The sequence below is a fragment of the Mustela nigripes genome, chromosome 1, assembly GCF_022355385.1.
Source record: "Mustela nigripes isolate SB6536 chromosome 1, MUSNIG.SB6536, whole genome shotgun sequence".
In the NCBI taxonomy this organism is placed as follows: domain Eukaryota; kingdom Metazoa; phylum Chordata; class Mammalia; order Carnivora; family Mustelidae; genus Mustela; species Mustela nigripes.
Window position 1 is genome coordinate 198,659,115 of NC_081557.1, and position 20,793 is coordinate 198,679,907.

The 20,793-nt window shown below is 36.1% G+C and overlaps 1 protein-coding gene across 2 annotated transcripts in view; it reads left to right on the forward strand.

The window, feature by feature from the left end:
- The window catches only part of NAA15 (N-alpha-acetyltransferase 15, NatA auxiliary subunit), an 84,331-nt gene that overhangs the window by 23,953 nt on the left and 39,585 nt on the right, over positions 1 to 20,793 (forward strand). For both annotated transcript variants that reach the window (XM_059378501.1, XM_059378509.1), the window contains exons 2-6: positions 11,440 to 11,524; positions 13,615 to 13,719; positions 17,007 to 17,164; positions 17,974 to 18,108; positions 19,325 to 19,478. In XM_059378501.1, coding sequence (XP_059234484.1) covers positions 11,440 to 11,524; positions 13,615 to 13,719; positions 17,007 to 17,164; positions 17,974 to 18,108; positions 19,325 to 19,478 — 637 coding nt within the window. The remainder of the gene's footprint in view (positions 1 to 11,439; positions 11,525 to 13,614; positions 13,720 to 17,006; positions 17,165 to 17,973; positions 18,109 to 19,324; positions 19,479 to 20,793) is intronic.

Here is a 20,793-nt window from a genome sequence, read left to right on the forward strand (position 1 = left end):
AGCCCATCTTTTCTTCTTCTTCTTCTTTTTTTTTTTTTTAAAGTTAACTATCCCCAATGTTGGGCTTGAACTCCCGACCCTAAGATTGAGTCACATATTCCATTGACTGAGGCCAGCCACGTGCCTCCCCCCACCACAAAGTTTGCATTTTTCTATTGAGTTTTTCTGTTTTCTGATTGGGTCCATGTTTTCCTTTCAGTCCTTTATTATTACCTAATAGTTCACTGGTTTAAAGTCTCTGCTATTTCCATCATCATTATTTTTGAATTTCTCTTGATTTTTTTCCCTATAGGTTGTAGGTCACAATTTTTGCTTTTTCACCTTTCTAATAATTTTTTTTTCATAATATTAGGTATTAATACACACTAGGACGTTGAACGTCTGGCTACTGTTGTCTGTCTTAGTAGAATTTTGTTTTGACAGACTGTTAATTTGCTTGTATGTCAGCTTCTCTCCAGGGCTTGTTTTAAGGCTTTAATAAAAGTAGATCTAGATTAGCCTTACTCCTAAAGTGTTGGCTTTCTAGGTCTCTTCTGAATCTTGGAGTATTTAAGTCTCTAACTGGTTGTTAGGAACTCAGATGTCTCTTCCCATCCATGTATGAATGAGCACCAGTAGTTATTCTGTTCATGCTAATTCATAGTTGTTTTTGCCTAGCTTCTGTAGAATCTTTCAGTCAACCAACTTAGCTTAATATTTGACAAAAGATTCAGGGGTACCTGGGTGGCTCAGTCAGTTAGACATCCAGCTCTTGATTTTGTCTTGGGTCGTGATCTCACGGTTGTGAGATTGAGCCCCATGTAGACTCTGCACTGAGTGCAGAGTCACTTGAGAGCCTCTACCTCTGCCCCTTTGTTTGCTGGCTCTCAAATAAATAAAATCTTAAAAAAATATATTCGACTAAAGTTTCCTGCACAGATTTCCAAAGCTTCATCTTTGTGTAGTTCTTTCCGGTACTCTGCCCCATAAATACTAACTATTAGAGCTCTTTCTAACTTAGATTATCTGCTGAGATCAGTGAGATTGCCATTTGTTTGCTCCCCACCCCAACCGTATCCACCCCCCTCCCCCATTCTACAGTCTATAAAATGCTTCTAGGCAGAGAAAAGGATTTTCTTGGGGTTTACCTTGATTCCCTTCTGAGATGACAACCTTGTGTTGGCTCTCATCCAACATCTGAAAACAATTATTTCATATTTACTTGTTTTATGCTTAGCAGAAGTTTCATCTTTTTCTTTTTTTTCCAGAAGTAGTATTTGTGCCAGTTTTTCCTATGCATTTGGAAGCAGGAGTCTCAGAGTATATGGTATCATCATTTAGCACATTTTTTTTCTTTTCTTTTAATCTATTAGGACCATTTATTCTTTTTTTTTTTTTTTTAAGATTTTATTTACTTATTTGACAGAGAGAGACAGTGAGAGAAGGAACACAAGCAAGGGGAGTGGGAGAGGCAGAAGCAGACGTCCCGCCAAGGAGGGAGCCTGATGTGGGGCTCAGTCCCAGGACTCTGGGATCATGACCTGAGCTAAAGGCAAACACTTAACAACTGAGCCACCCAGGCACTGTGACCGTTTACTCTATTTTAATTATATCCTATTTTGCTTTAACTTTTTTTTTTTTTTAAAGATCTATTTACTTATTTTTAGAGAGCGAGCGAGTTGGAGGGGCAGAAGGAGGAGAGAGAATATCAAGCTGACTCCACACTCAGCGTGGAGCCCAGCATGGGGCTCTATCCCACGACCGTGGGACCACCATCTGTGTCAAAACCAAGAGTCAGAGGCTTAATCAACTGTGCCACCCCGTTGCCTCATGGTTTACCCTTTCTAGAGCATAGTGTTAGTATTAAAATTTAATTCCTAATGGAAGGTAATAGTCTACAATGTTCTACTGTTTTTGAAACTATTATGTCTAATTTTGAATTACCATATACCTGTGTTATAGGTAAGAGAACAAATAGAGCACTGTGGTATTCATTCCATACCAAGGGAAATCCTTATAGTTCTGGAATTTCAAGAACTCCCAAATACAAGAGTTTTAGAGATAGGGTTGTAGACTACTTCTATTTTTTTTTTCTTTAGTATATGTGCTGCCGAAGCGAGCACTATTTTTTTTTTTTTCTTAAAGCAGTCTCCACACTGGGCTTGAACTCACAACACTTCAGATCAAGACCTGAGCTGAGATTAGGAGTCAGATGCTCAACTGACTGACCCACCTAGGCACCCTTGTAGACTTGTACTTTTATTTAATTGGATGATTCCACTGTGGAGAACTTCTATGTCTGTCTACCATGTTGTTTTTTAAAATCTATTTTAAATGAATTGAATATGAAACTTTTCTTCAAAGTATACTGTATGTGGTATTTTGCGTCTTTCTTTTCCTAAGTAAAAGTTCCTTAGAAACTTACTTTCAGCCTGTGGGATTGGTCAAGGCATTAAGAATCTTGTCATGTGGGACGCCTGGGTGGCCCAGTTGGTTAAGCAGCTGCCTTCGGCTCAGGTCATGATCCCAGAGTCCTGGGATTGAGTCCCACATCGGGGTCCTTGCTCCGCAGGGAGCCTGCTTCTCCCTCTGCCTCTGCCTGCCATTCTGTCTGCCTGTGCTCGCTCTCTCCCCTTCTCTCTCTCTGATAAATAAATAAAATCTTAAAAAAAAAAAAAAGAATCTTGTCATGTGGCGCACCTGGGTGGCTCAGTTGGCAGTTGGTTAAGTGGCTGCCTTCGGCTCAGGTCATGATCCCAGCATCCTGGGATCGAGTCCCACATTGGGCTTACTCTGCAGGGAGCCTGCTTCTCCCTCTGCCTCTGCCTGCCTGTCTACGTGCCTGTACTCTCTCTAGCTCTCTGACAGATAAATAAATTAAATCATTAAAAAACAAAAAAAAAAATCTTGTCATGATACCTGCCTTTTATACAGTTTTGTAGAATTAATTTAGTGATAGTGTTACATAGAATTTTGAAAAATAAGCAGATTTTTTTCATTTTGTACATCTCCTCTTTTTGAATGGTTCAATAAAGGACTTTTTATATATTTTATATTTGCTATTGTTTTTTCTATTAAACTAGGAATACTACTTTCATTTGTAAAAAGTGACCTGTTGTAGAAGTAGTGCTTTTAAGAGAAAAGGAGACTGGGATCCATATCTCTTAAATACACACTGATTCTTAAGTATAGAGAGATGAATTCTTAGCAGTTTTTTGGAGGAGTATGCCATTTTGAATTATTTTTACAGGTCACATTGACAGCAATCATTGGTTTAATGGCATTGAGTATAATTTTAAAATGGAAGACTGCCAGATTTCATTAATTGAGAACATAATTATTAGGAATTGAAACTTAATTATTGGTTTGAAATGTGATAAAATAAAAAGCTAGCTAGTATAGTATTACCACATTTAAAGAAAGTGGAGTTTGTTTTTTAATTTTCATTCGGTAAACTGAATTATTCGGAGGAATTATCCAGTTAATTTATGTGTGTTCATTTTTCACACCTTACTTTGGCACTTCTGTTGCCCTTTTATTTGGCTATAATAATAAGAAAAGAAAAGAAGCACGGTGAGGGGCTCTTGGGTGGCTTAGTCAGTTAAACCTCTGACTGTTGGTTTCAGCTAAGATCTCAGGGTCCTGAGATCGAGTCCTGAGTTGGGCTCTCCACTCAAAGGAGATTCTGCTTGAGATTCTCTCTCTTCCTCCATGCGCCTCTCTAAAATAAATCTTTAAAAAAAAAAAAAGAGGTAATGTTTGGATTTGATTAGAAGGTCTATTAAAAGATTATAGGCTTTTAAAAAATTTAAGATTTTATTTATTTGACAGAGAGAGCACAAGCAGAGGGAGCAGGAGAGGCAGGGGAGAAGCAGACACCTCTGCTGAGCTGGGAGCCTGACTTGGGGTTCTGTCCCAGGACCCTGGGGTTATGACCTGAGCCGAAGGCAGACACTTAACGATTAAGCCATCCAGACACCCCAGCTTTTAAAATTTTTATTTATTTCTTAAGTAGGCTCCATTCCCAACGTGGCACTTGAACTCATGACCCTGAGATTGAGTGAGTCACATGCTCTACTGATAGAGCCAGCAGGCACCTCAAAACTATAGGCTTTTTTTTTTTTTTTTTTTTTTTAAAGAGAGGTAATGCAAGTAGGGATCAGGGGTCGGGGAGAGAGGAAGAGAGAGAATCTTAAGCAGGCTTCACACCCATTGTAGAGCCCAATGTGGGGCTAGATCTCAGGACCTTGAGATCATGACCTGAGTCAAAATCAAGAGTCAGCCGTTTAACCATCTGAGGTACCCAAGTGTCCCCCCCTCCAAAAAAAATATAGCCTTTAATAATATTTTATGTTAATAAAATTTAATAAAATTTCTACATATGATGGAAAGTGCTTTCATCTGGGCCTCAGAGGGCCTAGGATGTAGTCTAAATTTTGCCACCATCTAGGTAAATTGCTTGTTTTCTAAATCTTACTTATACAATAAGGATTAACCCTTTCATTCCTAGTTTACAGGAGTATCATGAAGAGTAAATGAGAAGTTAGTGTGCAGTCCCCTTGAAAAATGTGGTGCTGTAAACAATGTAAGGTATTTTCAGTAAGACCAAGAAAAAGGCAACTGGAATTCCGAGTATTTTAAGTTCAGCTATACAAAACAAAGTCACATTTTGCATATCAAGTAAGAATATAAATATCTAGGGGTGCCTGGGTGGCTCAGTGGTTTAGGCCTCTGCCTTTGGCTCAGGTCATGAACTCAGGGTCCTGGGGTTGAGCCCCACATTTGCTCTCTGCCCAGCAGGGAGCCTGCTCCCCCGCCACTTGTGATTTCTCTGTCAAATGAATAAAAATCTAAAAGAATATAAATGTCTATACTTTTTATATGCTTGTTATCAATTATATTTATACAGGTTCACATTTATACTGTGGGACAGTGGGCTGTTCTATAGTTTTTGAACTAATACCTTATTAAAAAATCAGAATGTTAATAGCAGTTCTCTCTGTAATGCGATATAGCTAACTAGCTTGCTTGCTTTCTTGCCTGTCTGCTTTCTACATGGCATTCTATTTCTTGTGTTAGAGGCTTTCTTTAAGAACCTTTTCTCTTTTTTCTTGGGTTTTTTGTTTGTTTGTTTGTTTGTTTGTTTTTGGTCTGTGCTACAGTACTCAACTGTAGTAGAAAGGCAGTTATAATGGCTAGGCGTAATGGCTCTGAATCCAGATTGTCTGGTTTAAATCTTTTTTTCAATCATTTTGTAGCTGTGTGACCTTGGCCAAATGATATAATCTCCCTGGACCTCAGATGTCTCATCTAAAATGAGGATAACAAGAATACTTACTTCATAACATTGTGAGAGTAAATGAGTTTTCCCTGTAAGGCATTTAGCACAGTACATGGCATTCAGTAAATGTGTAGCAAGTATTAGCTTTTAGTACTATTTTACATGTTTTTTCCTGGCAAGTTTTCTCCAGGATTTAAGGATTCTTTCTGATACTCGGCAAAGTACTTAAGACTATGTAACTAGTTTATTATCTGAAGTCACTGTTAAAGCCAGAGCTATTTGATTCCATAGGTACCTCTTCACTGTTTGACTAATTCCTTGAAGTAAATTTTTCTATTCATAATGTTACTAGTCTGTAAAAATTACCTACAAATTTAATTCTAGGATTATGACATAGTGGCCACACTTTATATGATTTGTTTACCAGAAAAGACCTTTAGTACCATATTTATTGTATTGGCTTTGGTAAATTTAAGCCTTAGGCATAAAGACAATTTTTTTTTTTTAAAGATTTTATTTATTTATTTGACAGAGATCACAAGTAGGCAGAGAAGCAGGCAGAGGGTGGGGGAAAGCAGGCTCCCCGCCAAGCAGAGAGCCTGATTCGGGACTCCATCCCAGGACCCTGAGATCCTGACCTGAACTGAAGGCAGAGGCTCAGCCTCTACTTAGCCACCCAGGTACCCCATAAAAGCAATTAAAAAAAAAAAACAGTGCCCATTACTTTTTTTATTTTAAGATTTTATTTATTTATTTGACAACAGAGGTCACAAGTAGGCAGATAGGGAGGCAGAGAGAGAGGGGGAAACAGGCAGGGTACCCGCTGAGCAGAGAGCCGGATGTGGAGCTCCATCCCAGGACCCTGGGATCATGACCTGAGCCAAAGGCAGAGGCTTTAACCACACTGAACCACCCAGGCACCCCACATAAAAGCAATTCTTAATCCAAAGTAAATTTAAAAATACAGTAAGTTTTTGCTGAGTTATTACTATTATACAGGTTATTAATTTAGGTATTTTTTGTTGCTTTCATGTATTTTTTTTTTTTTTTAAGATTTAATTTATTTTTTTGACAGAGAGAGAGACAGCGAAAAGAGGGAACAGAAGCAGGGGGAGTGCGAGGGGGAGTGCGAGGGGGAGAAGCAGCCTTCCTCCCTGAGCAGGGAGCCTGATGCGGGGCTTGTTCCCAGGACCCTGGGATCATGACCCAAGCCGAAGGCAGACATTTAACCACTGAGCCACCTAGGTGCCCTGCTTTCACGTATTTTTTTTGTAACGTATTTTTTTTGTAAACTCAGCTGTTAATAAATGTTCACATTTTCCCTTTTGGTGAATGCATGTTTTTGTTTATTTTGATGTAATTAAGCACCTCTGATGCGCTTATGGGCTGTTAGTATAACCTCTTTTGGGTGCATTTTTTCAAGACCCTTCCCCGATTTTTTAAATTTTTTAAAAAAGATTTTATTTATTTATTTGCAAGAATGAGAGAGAGAGTGCACAGAGGGAGGGGGAGAAGCAGACTCCCTGCTGAGTGGAGAGCCCAGTGCATGGCTTGATCCCAGGACCCTGAGATCATTATCTGAGCAGAAGGCAGACACTTAACTGACTGAGCCACGCGGGCCCTCTTCCTTGACCAATTTTTTATTTTTTATTTTTTTATTATTATTTTTTAAAGATTTTATTTATTTATTTGACAGAGATCACAAGCAGGCAGAGAGGCAGGCGGTGACGGGGCGGGGGGCGGGGGGAGCAGGCTCCCCACTGAGCAGGGAGCTAGATGCAGATGCGGGGCTTGATCCCAGGACCCTGGGATCATGACCTGAGCTGAAGGCAGAGGCTTAACCCACTGAGTCACCCAGTCGCCCCCTTGTCCAATTTTTAATGAGCTATCTTTTTGATACTAACTTAAAGGAGTTCTTTATATATTCTAGATACAGGATCTTTGTTGGGCATTGCTTATGTCTTCTCTGGTTTGCCTTTTTTTTTTTTTTTTTTTTTAAGATTTTATCTATTGTGAGAGAGGGAGAGCATGAGCAGGTGGTGAGACAGATGGAGAGGGAGAGGCAAACTTCCTCCATTGAGCAGGGAGCCCAGTGTGGGGCTTGATTCCAGGACCTAGGATCATGACTCAAGCTGAAGTCAGATGCTTAACTGACTGAGCCACCCAGGTGTCCCTGGCTTGCATTTTATTAATACTATGTTAAACATTTAAACTTACCTGTTTAAGGGATAAAGGAGCCTGTCAACCCAACCTATAATGAAGATATTTTAAAATGGTTTTGGGGCATCTGGGTGGCTCAGTGTGTTAAGCCTCTGCCTTCAGCTCAGGTTGTGATCTCGGGGTCCTGGGATTGAGCCCCACATTTGGCGTCTGCTCAGCAGGGAGCCTGTTTCTCAGCTCAGGTTGTGATCTCGGGGTCCTGGGATTGAGCCCCACATTTGGCGTCTGCTCAGCAGGGAGCCTGTTTCCCCCTCTTTCTCTGCCTGCTTCTCTGCCTACTTGAGATCTCTCTCTCAAATAAATAAAATCTTAAAAAAAATAGTTTTTTTTTTTTTATGGAAGCTTTATTGTTACACCTTTTTCATTTAGATTTATGGTGCTTTTAGGATTTTTCTTTTGTAAAGAAGGGTTGTTTGGCTTCATGAAGTTTTACCCTACATATTTAAGACTTGGTACTCAACAGTTTTTAGCAACAGATGCATGGGGACTCAGCTCATCTACTTTTTCTATTTTTTTTTTTTCTATATTTGCTTGGGTAGTTTCTATTGCTGTGTCTTCTTTTTCACTCATTTTTTCTTTTACAATGTCAGTAGCTCTAATCTGATGACATTTTCATTGTATAATATTATATTTTGCACCTCTAGAAGCACTGTTTGGTTGTTTTTTATATGTTCTGTTTCCCTTTTCTCATGTTTATGTTCTTACTTGAGCATCTACTTGTCTTGATATTTTTACCTCATTATTTCATCATTTTTCTTATTTCTCCTGGTTATGGATCATGTTTTCTTGCTTATTAGCTTATCCAATAATATTTTGTTGAATATTGGGTATTTATGAATTCTGCATTGTTTTCTGGGACTTAACTGTCTTTAAAGAGTGTTGAACTTTGTTAATAGCAGACAGTGAGGATACTTGTATATCAGCTTAGGACTCTGCATAGAGTGGGTCTAGAGCACACTTATTCTAGGGTTAGTTTTTGTCTTCTGCTGAGTAGACATTTTTGCAGTATTTACTGAATTCTGCAGGTCTTCACTGAACTCGCCATTCTGGCTATTTGGAATTCTCAGTACCATGTGAATCCTGAAAATTCTTGAACTTACTGCTTTCTGGTCACTCTTTATTTATTTATTTGACAGAGAGAGCACAAGCAGGGGGAGCAGAAGGGGAGTGAGAAGCAGACTCCCTGCTGAGCAGGAAGCCCAACTCAGGACTTGATCCCAGAACCCTAGGATCATGACTGGAGCTGAAGGCAGATGCTTAACCATCTGAGCCACCCAGGTGCCGAAGTGTCCCACTCTTGATCAGCTCTTGATCTAAAGTCCCATGTTGGGCTCCACACTGGCCATGAAGCCTGCTTAGATAAAATTAAAAATATAGGGGTGCCCAGGGGCGTCTGGGTGGCTCAGTGGGTTAAGCCTCTGCCTTTAGCTCAGGTCATGATCTGGAGTCTTGGGATCGAGCCCCGCATCAGGCTCTCTGCTCAAGCAGGGAGCCTGCTTCCTCCTCTCTCTCTGCCTGCCTCTCTGCCTACTTGTGATCTCTCTCTGTCAAATGAATAAATAAAAATCTTTAAAAAGAAAAAATATAGGGGCGCCTGGGTGGCTCAGTGGTTTGGAGCCTCTGCCTTTGGCTCAGGTCATGATCCCAGGGTTCTAGGATCTAGCCCCACGTCTGGCTCTCTGCTCAGCAGGGAACCTACTTCCTCCTCTCCCTCTGCCTGCCTCTCTGCCTACTTGTGATCTCTGTCTGTCAAATAAATAAATAAATTCTTTAAAAAAAATTAAAGAAATATATACATACATATATATATATAAAGAAATAAATTTTCAGAAAGGTAATTGAAGATTTTAAGAACAATGCATTTAAATGGTCTTTGTATTTATATAGTTCCTGGAAAATATTGACACATCAAGAGTGTCCCTTTTAACTAGTGTTTACATTAATTATTATTATAAATTATAGTTGGTTATAAATAATTACTAAAAAAAGAATATGCTTATACTGTAATTGGGCTTTCTACTTAGTAAGTAGGAACACGAAATTTAATTAGTTATGTTTCTTTGACTCCCTATGGTTGATGATAGCCCTCAGTTACTGCTTCTGCTTTCCCTTCTCTCATCCTCAGATAACTCCTGCCAAGTGTATAGTTGATGGTAGGGAGAGGGGGTAGGGAATTAGGAAGCTCTTATAGAGGACTAATGGTACTAGAGGATGGAAGTATGAGTGAAAGAAAGCACCCAAGATAAATAGGGTTTTGGGTTGTTTTTTTCCCCCCTTCATATCTGGTTGGGTAAGTTAAGGGCAAAGCATCTACTGAGATGATGAAGACTTGGTGCAGAAGAGATTCTGGGAGGAAAATTCAGTTGTGTTTTGGATATATTAAGTTTGAGGTGAGAAATAGCGAAGTAGAGATAGTGAGTACATACTTGGTTATAGAACTATTCTGTAGTTGGCCCTAGCATTGAGCTTAAGCAGTTGATTTCTTTCTACACATTTTTTTTTCTTTCTACACATTTTTTTCTGCTTTGATTTTTGTCATCATTTGCATTAAGTCTCCCTCCCAGATTTTGAAGATCCTGTTTTAAAAGTTGTGAGTAAAATTTGCTTAAATTTATGACGGTGAGTTCTGGCATAGATCATTATATCTTTAAGATGCAGGCTTTTCTCTGTAACAAGTAGAATGGTTTAAAAAATAATTATTGGGGCACCTGGATGGCTCACGCAGTTAAGCATCTGACTCTTGTTTTTGGCTCAAGTCTTGGTTTAAGTGCAGTGAGTATAGGTTCTGCACTGGGGTCCACGTTGGGCATGGAGCCTACTTAAAAAAAACACAAACATTAAAAAATAGTAATTATTAGTGAAACCACACACTGATACCTGAAAGTCAAATAGCACTAAAACATTTATGATGAAAAAGTATGTCCCCCTCTTCCATTTTACACTAAGACCATATTTTTCTTTCTTATACAAGCCTTTATTTCTCCTAGAGTTAATACTTGTCTCATTTAGTTGCCTTGGTTTTCTGTAGACCTATGGCTCATTTTCCCCAAATATGTCTGAATTTCTGTCATTTGCTTATGAATAATGATTTCCATATTATGAAGTCTATGAGTTCCATTTTGACCTTACTGGAAATCTGTGTCATGGTGGCCTTTGGCTTCCTTTTTTATTTTGTAGTGGTTGTTCTCTATTCTTTTTTCTGCATTAAATTTATTTACCAAGTGCCATGTTGTCTTTTTTTGTTTGTTTTCTTTTAATAGCTTCATAAGAAAGAATGTATAGAGATAAAATTTTAACTTTTTGAGAAGCCTGTGTCATTTTCACATGCTTGATAATTTGGCTGGCTTTAGAATTCTAGGTCAAAACTTGATTTCACTCTGAATTTTGAAGGTTTTCTATTTTTTAGCAGAATTGTATTGTGACTTTGGAATAAAAGTTCAGTGACATTCTAATTACAGATCCTTTTTATGTGTCTTTTTTCCCCTCTCTGGAAGTTTTTAAGGACCTTTTCTTTATTTCCAAGGCTTTGAAATTTCATTATGATCTGCCATGGTATAGATCTTTTTCTTCTTCTGTATTATTTTGCATGTGCTTGTTCATTCCTGTGGTTTGAGAGATTTCTCTCCTCCAGTAAGAAGAAAATAATACTTTATAATACAATTTCCATACATTTATTTTCTTGCAGATTTCATTTTCTATAACATTTGCTGGACATTTTGGAGTGAGCTAATGATGTCTTATTTTACATACTCTGTATTCTGTCTCTTTGTCTTGCTTTTACTTTCTATATTTGAATCTTCTGTAGTTTTATTTTCTTACTGGAATTTTAGTGGGATTTAGGAGAATATGGAAATAACATTTGATCTTTCTGTTGTATTTAGCAATCAAAATTTTAGGATCGAATTTAAAATTGTTTGCATTTCTTGCTGAACCCAATTTTTTCTTTTTTGTTTTGACAGAGATGTTATGAACATAAACAGTATCGAAATGGGTTGAAATTCTGTAAACAAATCCTTTCTAATCCCAAATTTGCAGAGCATGGAGGTAAGTATAAATACCATATACTATTAAATGTAAGTAAATAAAGCTTTGCTAACATGTCTGGCTTCACTTACTTGGGTAAGTGAATCCCTAACTATCTCAGCTGCCCTAACTATTTTTCAGACAGAATGGACCTTCTCCAACTCTTTTGTGAAGATGTGTTAATACTGTAGTTTGAATTTAATGTCAAGAAAACTGTGACACATTCTACTTGATTTCTGGTTTATTCCCGTTTTGAAGATTAGTGCTGTAGGAAAGGCAGAGGAAATTAACAGGGACAGATATGTTTAAATTTAATAAATAGGCTCATTTAAGATATTAGACAATTTTGGTTTAGAACTTAGGTTGAGCTGGAAAAACATGATGTCTTACATTAAGCTTACTCAGAAAGTGTCCATTTTGTCCTTAGCTTATGAGCTAGCATCTTTTTATTCAGCATTGTATCTTGGGTTTTCAAGACAGTCATGTTTAAGACTTACTTGTGTATAGTAATGTTCTGAAAATTTACATACACCTTTTGCCTAGGTGAAGGGAAGATTGAACAGTGAGATGTTGGTAGGGTAAGAATGTGTGGCTGAACTTGTGAAGACACATAGAAAAGCTAAGCTTTCGCAAGTCTGATTTGTACAGTTAGGAAACATGGATCTTCAGTAATTAGATAATCTTTTAGTATTGAAGAAGAGGGAGAGAGCAGTAGTTCTTATCGGCTCTCTTTACTCCTGTCTGTTTTTACTGTAATAATAAAATTGGAGATGGAAAGCAGGGGGAATAAAACCATCTAATTTGGGGCACCTGGGTGGCTCAGTCAGTTAAGCCTTGACCTTTGGCTCAGGTCATGATCCCAGGGTCTGGGATTGAGCCCCATGTTGGGTTCCCTGCTCCACCGGGAGCCTGCTTCTCCCTCTTCTCTGCTTGCCTCTCCCCCATTCATGTGTTCTCTCTTTTTCTGTCAAATAAATAAATAAAATCTTCAAAAAAATTTTTTTCTGTTAGAGTGATGGTATGTTATATGAAGTGCCATAATTTAATTGAAAGTATTTTAATAGTACGTAAAATGATGGTTTGTCTTAGACTCACTAGCAATACAGGGTTTCATTAAGGCACTTTTAAGATGTTTGGTAAAACTTGTATGAATAGATTTTATATATTTGACAACAAAGACTATTTTATACTGTTCGCTACCTTGCTAGTTTGGCTACTTGCCAAATATATTTTGTTTGCTTCCTTTCCTTTAAAGTTTTATATGATTTATAATGATTTTTACTTGACTTTCCCCTCTCTTCTATTTCCTTAACTGTATTTTTCTAATAAATGTTGATTTTTCCTCAGGGTAATACCTTTCTTTTAATCCTTTTTATTCTTAATTAATTCTTCTATAAATTATAAATTTTAGCCCTAAAATTTAAGTAAATCATATCGAGTATTTTTAATTTCTATATGCTTAATAACATGCATGTTATAAAATTAGGAATCTTTTTTTCTTTTTCTTTTTTGAGAACTTAGTATTTCCCTCAACTCTGTTAATCTTTTGATTGTGAATGACAGGTACCTGACATTTTCTTTGTTGTGTGTTTGGTGTCGTAATCCCAAAGAATCATTTAAAAATTTATGAAAGTCAGAACTGTTAGATAATTATGTTAATTATTTAACCATTGAACTGTGAATTTAATTTTAATGTAATTTAGGTTCACAGAAATAAAGTCTGTTTTAAGGTAAAGTTTACCATATTTTAAGGTAGAGATTAATTACATGAGGTGACCCATGGAATTCCCTTGAAGAACAATAATAGAGTCATTGTATCTTGTTAGAATAGGAATTACCAGATATCCATGCATTTTTGTATCTTTTTATTTAGAAAAGATTTCTGGGGATGCCTAGACTATAGAAATGTGTTTCTTGGTTTGTCAAATTTTAAAATGTTTTAATTCTTTAGAAGTCTGAAATTTTTCCAAGTTACCCTCTTGAAAGTTTAAATTCTTAGGATAATGTAATATTTGTTTTTCAGATTATGATTACTTTTCTGTTAATTATTTTTGATGTTTAATTACTTTCTTTTTTCTTCATTTTCTTTCTTTTTCTTTTTTTAAAAATAGAAACCCTGGCTATGAAAGGATTAACATTGAACTGTTTGGGGAAAAAGGAAGAAGCATACGAATTGGTTCGTAGAGGTTTGAGAAATGACTTGAAGAGTCATGTGTGTATCCTTTTGGAGATGTTTAAGGGTTGGTTTGGGATGTCTTAAGCTAAGACAGCAATTTGGGAGTCAGAAGTCTTAGATTCCTCTTACTGTATAATTGCAGAGTTTTAAATTGAGTAACAGCTGTCACCGTGGAACATTTTTGTGTACCTCCCCTGTTCTCACATTACTTCTATTCGGATACAGTGGACTTACCTTGTAAAATACCATAGTCCCACCTTATCCGCAGTTTCACTTTCTGCAGTTTGAGTTACCCGAGCTCACCTGCCGTTTGGAAGCACATGATCCTTCTGATGCACTGTCAGGTCAGTAGTGGTATTACCACCTGACATCACAATGCCTGCGTCATTCACTTCACTTCATCTCATCATGTAGGCATTTTATCATCTCACCACGTAGGTATTTTATCACCTCACATCACAAGGAAAAGGGTGAGTACAGTATAATAAAATATTTAAAAGAGAGGCCACATTCACACAACTTTTATTACAGTGTATTGTTATAGTTCTATTTTGCTATTAGTTATTATTAATCTCTTACCTTGCCTAATTTGTAAATTAAGTTTTATCGTAGGTGTGTGTAAAGGAGAAAACATAGCTGTATATAGGTTTCAGTATTATTGATTGTTTCAGGCCGTTTTTGAGAGTCTATCTCCCACAGATGGAGGTACCATATTTGCAAAAGCTCTTCCCACAATTACAAACAGAGTAACACCCTGGAGATTTCATCATCATTATAAATTTAGAAAAAAAATATACAATAAGAATAATAAAGGGGCAGATAATATACTGATGAAGAGCACAGGCTTTGGAGTAAGCTTCCCTTAGGTTTGAATTTCACCTCATCATCTTTTTGTGATCTTAAGACTTAATTTCCTAGTGTATGAAATGAGGATAACCCTATGTATCTCATTGTGGTGTTTTGAGGATTTAATGATGAGGTAGATGTTTAACATAGTTTTTGATAATTCCAAGGTATTATACAAGGTAAATTTTAAGAGAAGTGTGAAGTTAGGAGCAAGTACAAATGTCTGAAGGAAGATAGAGAAAAAATTGTGGGTTGCTTTTTTTTTTCCTGCATAAAATTAATATTTTTGTTTTTTTTTAATTATTTTTATTAAAATTAGGTTATTTTTTTTTATAAACCATTTTAAACAATATTTCTTTACTTATTTTGTGAGCTGGCACAATTTTTAGTGCTGAGACTTTGAATTTCAGGTGTTTACCAGACCTCTGGTAAACTACAGATGAAGAAAAGTTAGGGATTTTGCTGTTGAGGGATTTATAGTCTGGTGAAAGAAGGTGCTTAACTGGAAGCATATATAGGAACATGTTTGAGTATTACATAAAACGTTACAGCTTGTTCAAAAATTATAACTAATCCAATAAATCAGAAATGAGTTGGGAGTAAGTGGAAACTCTAAGGTTATCAAAGGACTAATTAGTAAGACTTTTGTAGATACTTTTTCATCCTTTTTAATGATTACACAGTGTTCTGTATGTATTTGTGTTCCTCTTGTTGGACGTATGTTTCTTTAAATTTTTAGCAATGTTAAACTCCTTAAGTATAAATTTATAGGAGTTTAGAAGCAGTTAAAAGATAGTTGCAGTGCTTGAGAGGTGATAAAGTCCTGAAATAAAGGTGATGGTGGCCAGATTATGGAGGGTAGTGCCTTAGGCTTTTAAAAACATGTACTAGCCAAATGAGAAGATTGTGTTAAGCTTTACTTTATCGTTTATAGTGTGAAAGCAAAGATTTTTCAAATAAAATTTATGGTATTAAATATGTTTTTCAGTTAAATTGCCATCCTGGGCACTATGTATTTAACTGACTCTGTTGAGGATCCCTGGCAAAAATGTTGGTAGGTTGAAAGGTTTAAATCTAAGAGAGAAACACTACAAGTTTCTAGAAAGTGAATTATTTTCTTTTGATTTTATGTGTGTTTTCTTTTTGTTGTTGTTGTTGTTGTTGTTTTTTTTAAAGAAAGGTTACTCTGGAGAGAATAAAAGTAGAGAGACTGAAGGTAGGAGGATAGGTGACTGCAGTAATCAAGATCTGAAGAGAAAAGGACCTATTAGGGGAGTGGAGTTAATTTACATATTTTTCACCCTTTATAGCATTTTTTACAGCCAACTATAGTTTACTTACCTGTGCCCTTACTAGCCTTCAAATTTTTTGAATGCAGGAAACAATCCATTTCGGTCACCTACACCCTGATTATTAAGATTTTTTTTTTTTTTTAAGATTTTATTTATTTATTTGACAGATATCACAAGCAGGCAGAGAAGCAGGCGGAGAGAGGAGGAAGCAGGCTCCCTGCTGAGCAGAGAGCCCGATGCAGGGCTCCATCCTGAGACCCTGGGATCATGACCTGAGCCGAAGGCAGAGGCTTTAACCCACTGAGCCACCCAGGCGCCCCTATTAAGATATTTTAATTATTTGCTAAATGAATTTTTATCTTACATGTGGTTTTTATCTTCTCTATATTGACTTTCAGGAACTTTGAACTGCACTAAACATTCTATTCTAAGGATATTGTTAGCTAAAGAAAATGTACATGATGTAGAGTAATTATATGTCATGTATATACCGATTCCCTCTTTTTTTCTTTTAAAAGTAAGGATGATTCCAGGGGCACCTGGGTGGCTCAGTTGGTTATGCATCTGACTCTTTTTTTCTTTTTTTTTTTTAATTAAATTTTATTTTATTTTATTTTTCAGTGTTCCAAAATTCATTGTTTATGCACCACACCTGGTGCATCTGACTCTTCATTTTGGCTCAGGTCATGATCTCAGGGTCCTGAGATTCAGACCAGTGGTGTAGAGCCAGCTTGGGATTCTCCCTATCCCTCTGCGCACCATGCACATCCCATTCCCCCCCACCCCCAAAACTTATGTGCGCATGTGCACTTGCTCTCTCTTGCTCTCAATAAATAGATAGATAATTCATAACATTTATTGAGCACTTATTTTGTACCAGTCTTTTCCATTTAATTATGAAACTATGCTATGTAAACTTTCTGTTTACATTTTATAATTGAGGAAACAAAGCAAGACTAAGTAACTTACCAAGGTCACAGCTAATAAGACAGGTGAGTCCTTTTTTCTCTGGCTCAAAAAGCTGTGTTGTTTTCTAAAGTGTTAAACTTCTATGCTTATATTTTCTCCTTTTTTTTTTTTAAAAAGCTTATAATTTTATAAATAGCTGTAGTTTTCTGAGTTTCTTGAGAAATATTACTGGAATATTATTTCTTGACTTGTAGGTTGTGTCCTTAACTAAATCCTTTAGGTTGGCATGTTTATGGCCTTCTCCAGAGGTCAGACAAGAAATATGATGAAGCCATTAAATGTTATAGGAATGCGTTAAAATGGGATAAAGACAATCTTCAAATCTTAAGGGACCTTTCTTTACTACAGATTCAAATGAGAGATCTTGAGGGTTACAGGGTAAGTAAAAATAGCCTTTTTTTTTTTTTAAATTCTAAGGGGAAAGTAGTATTAAAATATTTAAAACTTTTGTACTTACTAAAAACAAAATTTTCTGTTTTTAAACAGAATTGGATTGACTCTCATTCATCTCCTTCTAGTAGTGATTGTGTGTATGTTATGACTAGACTAACCAGATTTTTTAAATAAATTATTTTACTGAGGCAGAATTGGATTATTGTGTAGAATGGAGTTAATTCAGTGAAAATTAACAGTGATGTTCCTCAAATAGGCAATGCCTTTGTCTGCTATTAACATGTAAATACAACCTTTAGTAATCACATTTTTCTGAAAAGCATATTTGTTTCTTCTTTTTACCTCCACTGAGACTATTCTGTCTTTGTGCCTATATTTTAACCCTTAAATCAGTCTATTAATTCAAATCTATAAAGTCCATGTAGTACCTGCCAGTTGTTTTCTATAGATCTTAACTCAGTAGTTGGGCCCTTTTAAAAAACGTTTTTCTTATGTACTGTTTTTCATGCTGTCTCTCTCTTTTTAAAAGTAGTTCAGGAATTAATAAAGCCTATTTAGTCTTAAGTTCTAAAACAGTTACAAGATTATCTTGGAAGTTCATTGTACTTCTTACAAATTTTGTTTTGCTCCTATAAAGCAATACAGTATGGGTGTCTGTAGCTATTTTCTGTTACTATTCCCAGTGTTGTGTTGCAAATTACTCAGCATTGTTGGATAAATTAATGTGATCTTTGTTAAGAGCATTTGCTTTCACTGTAAACCTAAGAAAAAGTGGTTTTTTTCCCCCCTTAAAGGAAACGAGGTATCAGTTACTTCAGCTTCGCCCTGCACAGAGAGCATCATGGATTGGTTATGCTATTGCTTACCATTTATTAGAAGATTATGAAATGGCAGCAAAGATTTTAGAAGAATTTAGGAAAACACAACAGGTAACAACCAGAAGACAGACCTAGTAAACTGGGTCTAATTCTAAGTATAATCATAAAAAAGAAGTGCATATAGACTTGCAAATTTTTTATTTTGAAATAGTTTCAAACTTCAAGAGAAGTTGCAAGACTAGTACAAAGAACTCCATATATGAGTTCAGTCACATTAATGATAATACTTGGCACATTTACTTTACAATTTTTATTACTTACGTATCTTTTTAAATTTTTTTCCTGAAACATTTGAGAGTAATGCAGACACCCTGATCTTATACTCCTAAATCTGTTATGTTAGTGTGATATTTTCTGCGAATAATTCTTACCGTTATTAACTCTATACATAGTATAATATAGATTATCAAAAATTAGGAAATTTAACATTGATAGCCTAATCCACAGCTCATATTAAAAATATATTAATTGCTCTATTTATATCCTTTCTAAGATTCCCCCCATTAATGGAATCATACTTTGCATTTAGTTATCATTTCTTTGCAGTCTGATTTAATCTGAAAATTTCGAAGACTTTATCTGTATTTCATGACATTGAAATTTTTGACGAGTACAGCAGGTGCTTGTGGAATGTCCATCAATTTGGATTTCTTTGATGTTTCTTTATTATTAGAGATAGTTAAGAATTTGGGGGAGGAAACTACAGGAGTTATATTTACCCCTTCTCTGTTCATCACATTGAGAAGTGCAGGTTTTTTTGTTCTGTTTAATTACTTGGTTAGGGTGGTACCTGCCAGGTTTCTATACTAAAAAATTGTTATTTTTTTCCCCTCTGTAATTAGTAAACAGTTTGAGATTTTATGAGTAGCCTGTTCTTTATCAAACTTACAACTAGTTTTAACATTCATCGATTGTGATTCTTGCCTGAATCAACTGTTCTATGATAGTTAAAAAGTGGTGATTCTTTAACTCTCTTACTTTTTCTAGATTTATTATTTGACATTCTACTCTTAAGTAAGAGCTTTCCTCTCTCCCTTGTTTACTTATTTTATGTAAGGACTTAGGGATTCTAATTTTATTCAGTTAATAAGTTAATACTGTCATTTTTTTACTTAGTTGCTCTCTAGACAAATGTTTAAGAATTTTTAGAAAATAAATTTTGTCAGTTATTATCCTTTGATTTCTTAAATGTATTTTGAGTGTTTAAACGGTTTTTTAATATGAAAACAAAATTCTTACTGTTAGTATTCCTTATATCCATATATAGACATCCCCTGATAAAGTGGATTATGAATATAGTGAACTCCTTTTATATCAGAACCAAGTTCTCCGGGAAGCAGGTCTCTATAGAGAAGCCCTGGAACATCTTTGTACCTATGAAAAGCAAATCTGTGATAAACTTGCTGTAGAAGAAACCAAAGGTATTTTAAAAATTTTTTATTTTTATTTACTTATTTATTTTAAAGATTTTATTTATTTGAGAGAGAGAGCCTGTGCGTGCACAAGTGTGGGGGTGGGGGCAGAGGGAGAAGCCAATTTCTGCTGAGCAGGGAGCCTAATGTGGGGTTCTATACCAGGACCTTGGGATCATGACCTGAGCCAAAACCAAGAGTTGAACACTTAACTGACTGAGCCGCCCAGGTGCCCCAAAGGTATTTTTCTTTAAAGGATATAATTTATGCTAGTATTTAGTTATGACAATGAGCAAGACTAAAAAACTAGTTGCTGCTGATAACTGTTTCTTGCTCATACACGCTGAATAATTTGTAATGTTGGAAAATACACATTTAAACAATCGATGTTTATATAGGAAAGAATAATTGCAAAAAATAAGATCATTAAATGAAGTGACTCAAGATATTTTTCTTCAAAATGTTTTTGGCTTGAAATTATTAATAGGGTTTGATCAAAATATATATATAGGAGGTAATTGCTTAATTTTATAAAGCAGGAATTAATTTCTTAGGAACAGCTTATTAGCAAAACTATTGCTATATTGACAGTAATATTTGTTGATAATCAATCTTTACTGAAGTATATATGGGGCAATAATGAGGTCTTTCTAGTTTATTTGGATGTCTTTCTGGACATAGAATATGAATTGAAACCAGAGATTTGGCTTTGTGTGTTTGGATTGTGATAAGAGGGATAGATCCCTCAATAAAGCTCGCTAATGCTGCCATTTATTAGAAGGCTGAAAAAAGGAGTCTTAGTTTTAAAACTTGAGGACCTTATTATGGAAAATGAAAGAAGAATAACCAGTAACTGAAAATAGAAGTACTTTTCTAAGAATTACCATCTGAAATGTCTCTTTGCCTGGGTTAGTCAGGGAACTGATGTTTGCTAGTTTCAGATTCCTTTGGCTCCTGTTGAAGTTGAACACTAAAAAAGTATGGTACTTGGTTAGGTTTGAGGTTGGTGTTGAGGAGCATAACTACCATGACTTCCAGTGCTTTGATGAAACCTCTGATGCGAGGCCTTCTGGCCAAGCATCTGTGATTTTATGTTGTTGGAGCCTTTGTTGTGTATCCCTGGGGGTTGCAGCTTTCTCTAAGTTTGCTGTGGCCAAACCAAGAAAGAAAGCATATGCAGATTTCTACAGAAATTATGGTTCCATGAAAGATTTTGAGATGAAGAAGACTGGTATCTTTCAGAATGCAAAGGGATTTTGCCATGCACAGAATTGCTTTGGGTTGAGTTCAGTTGAAGTTTGTCACTGACCTGTGTTCCTGAACT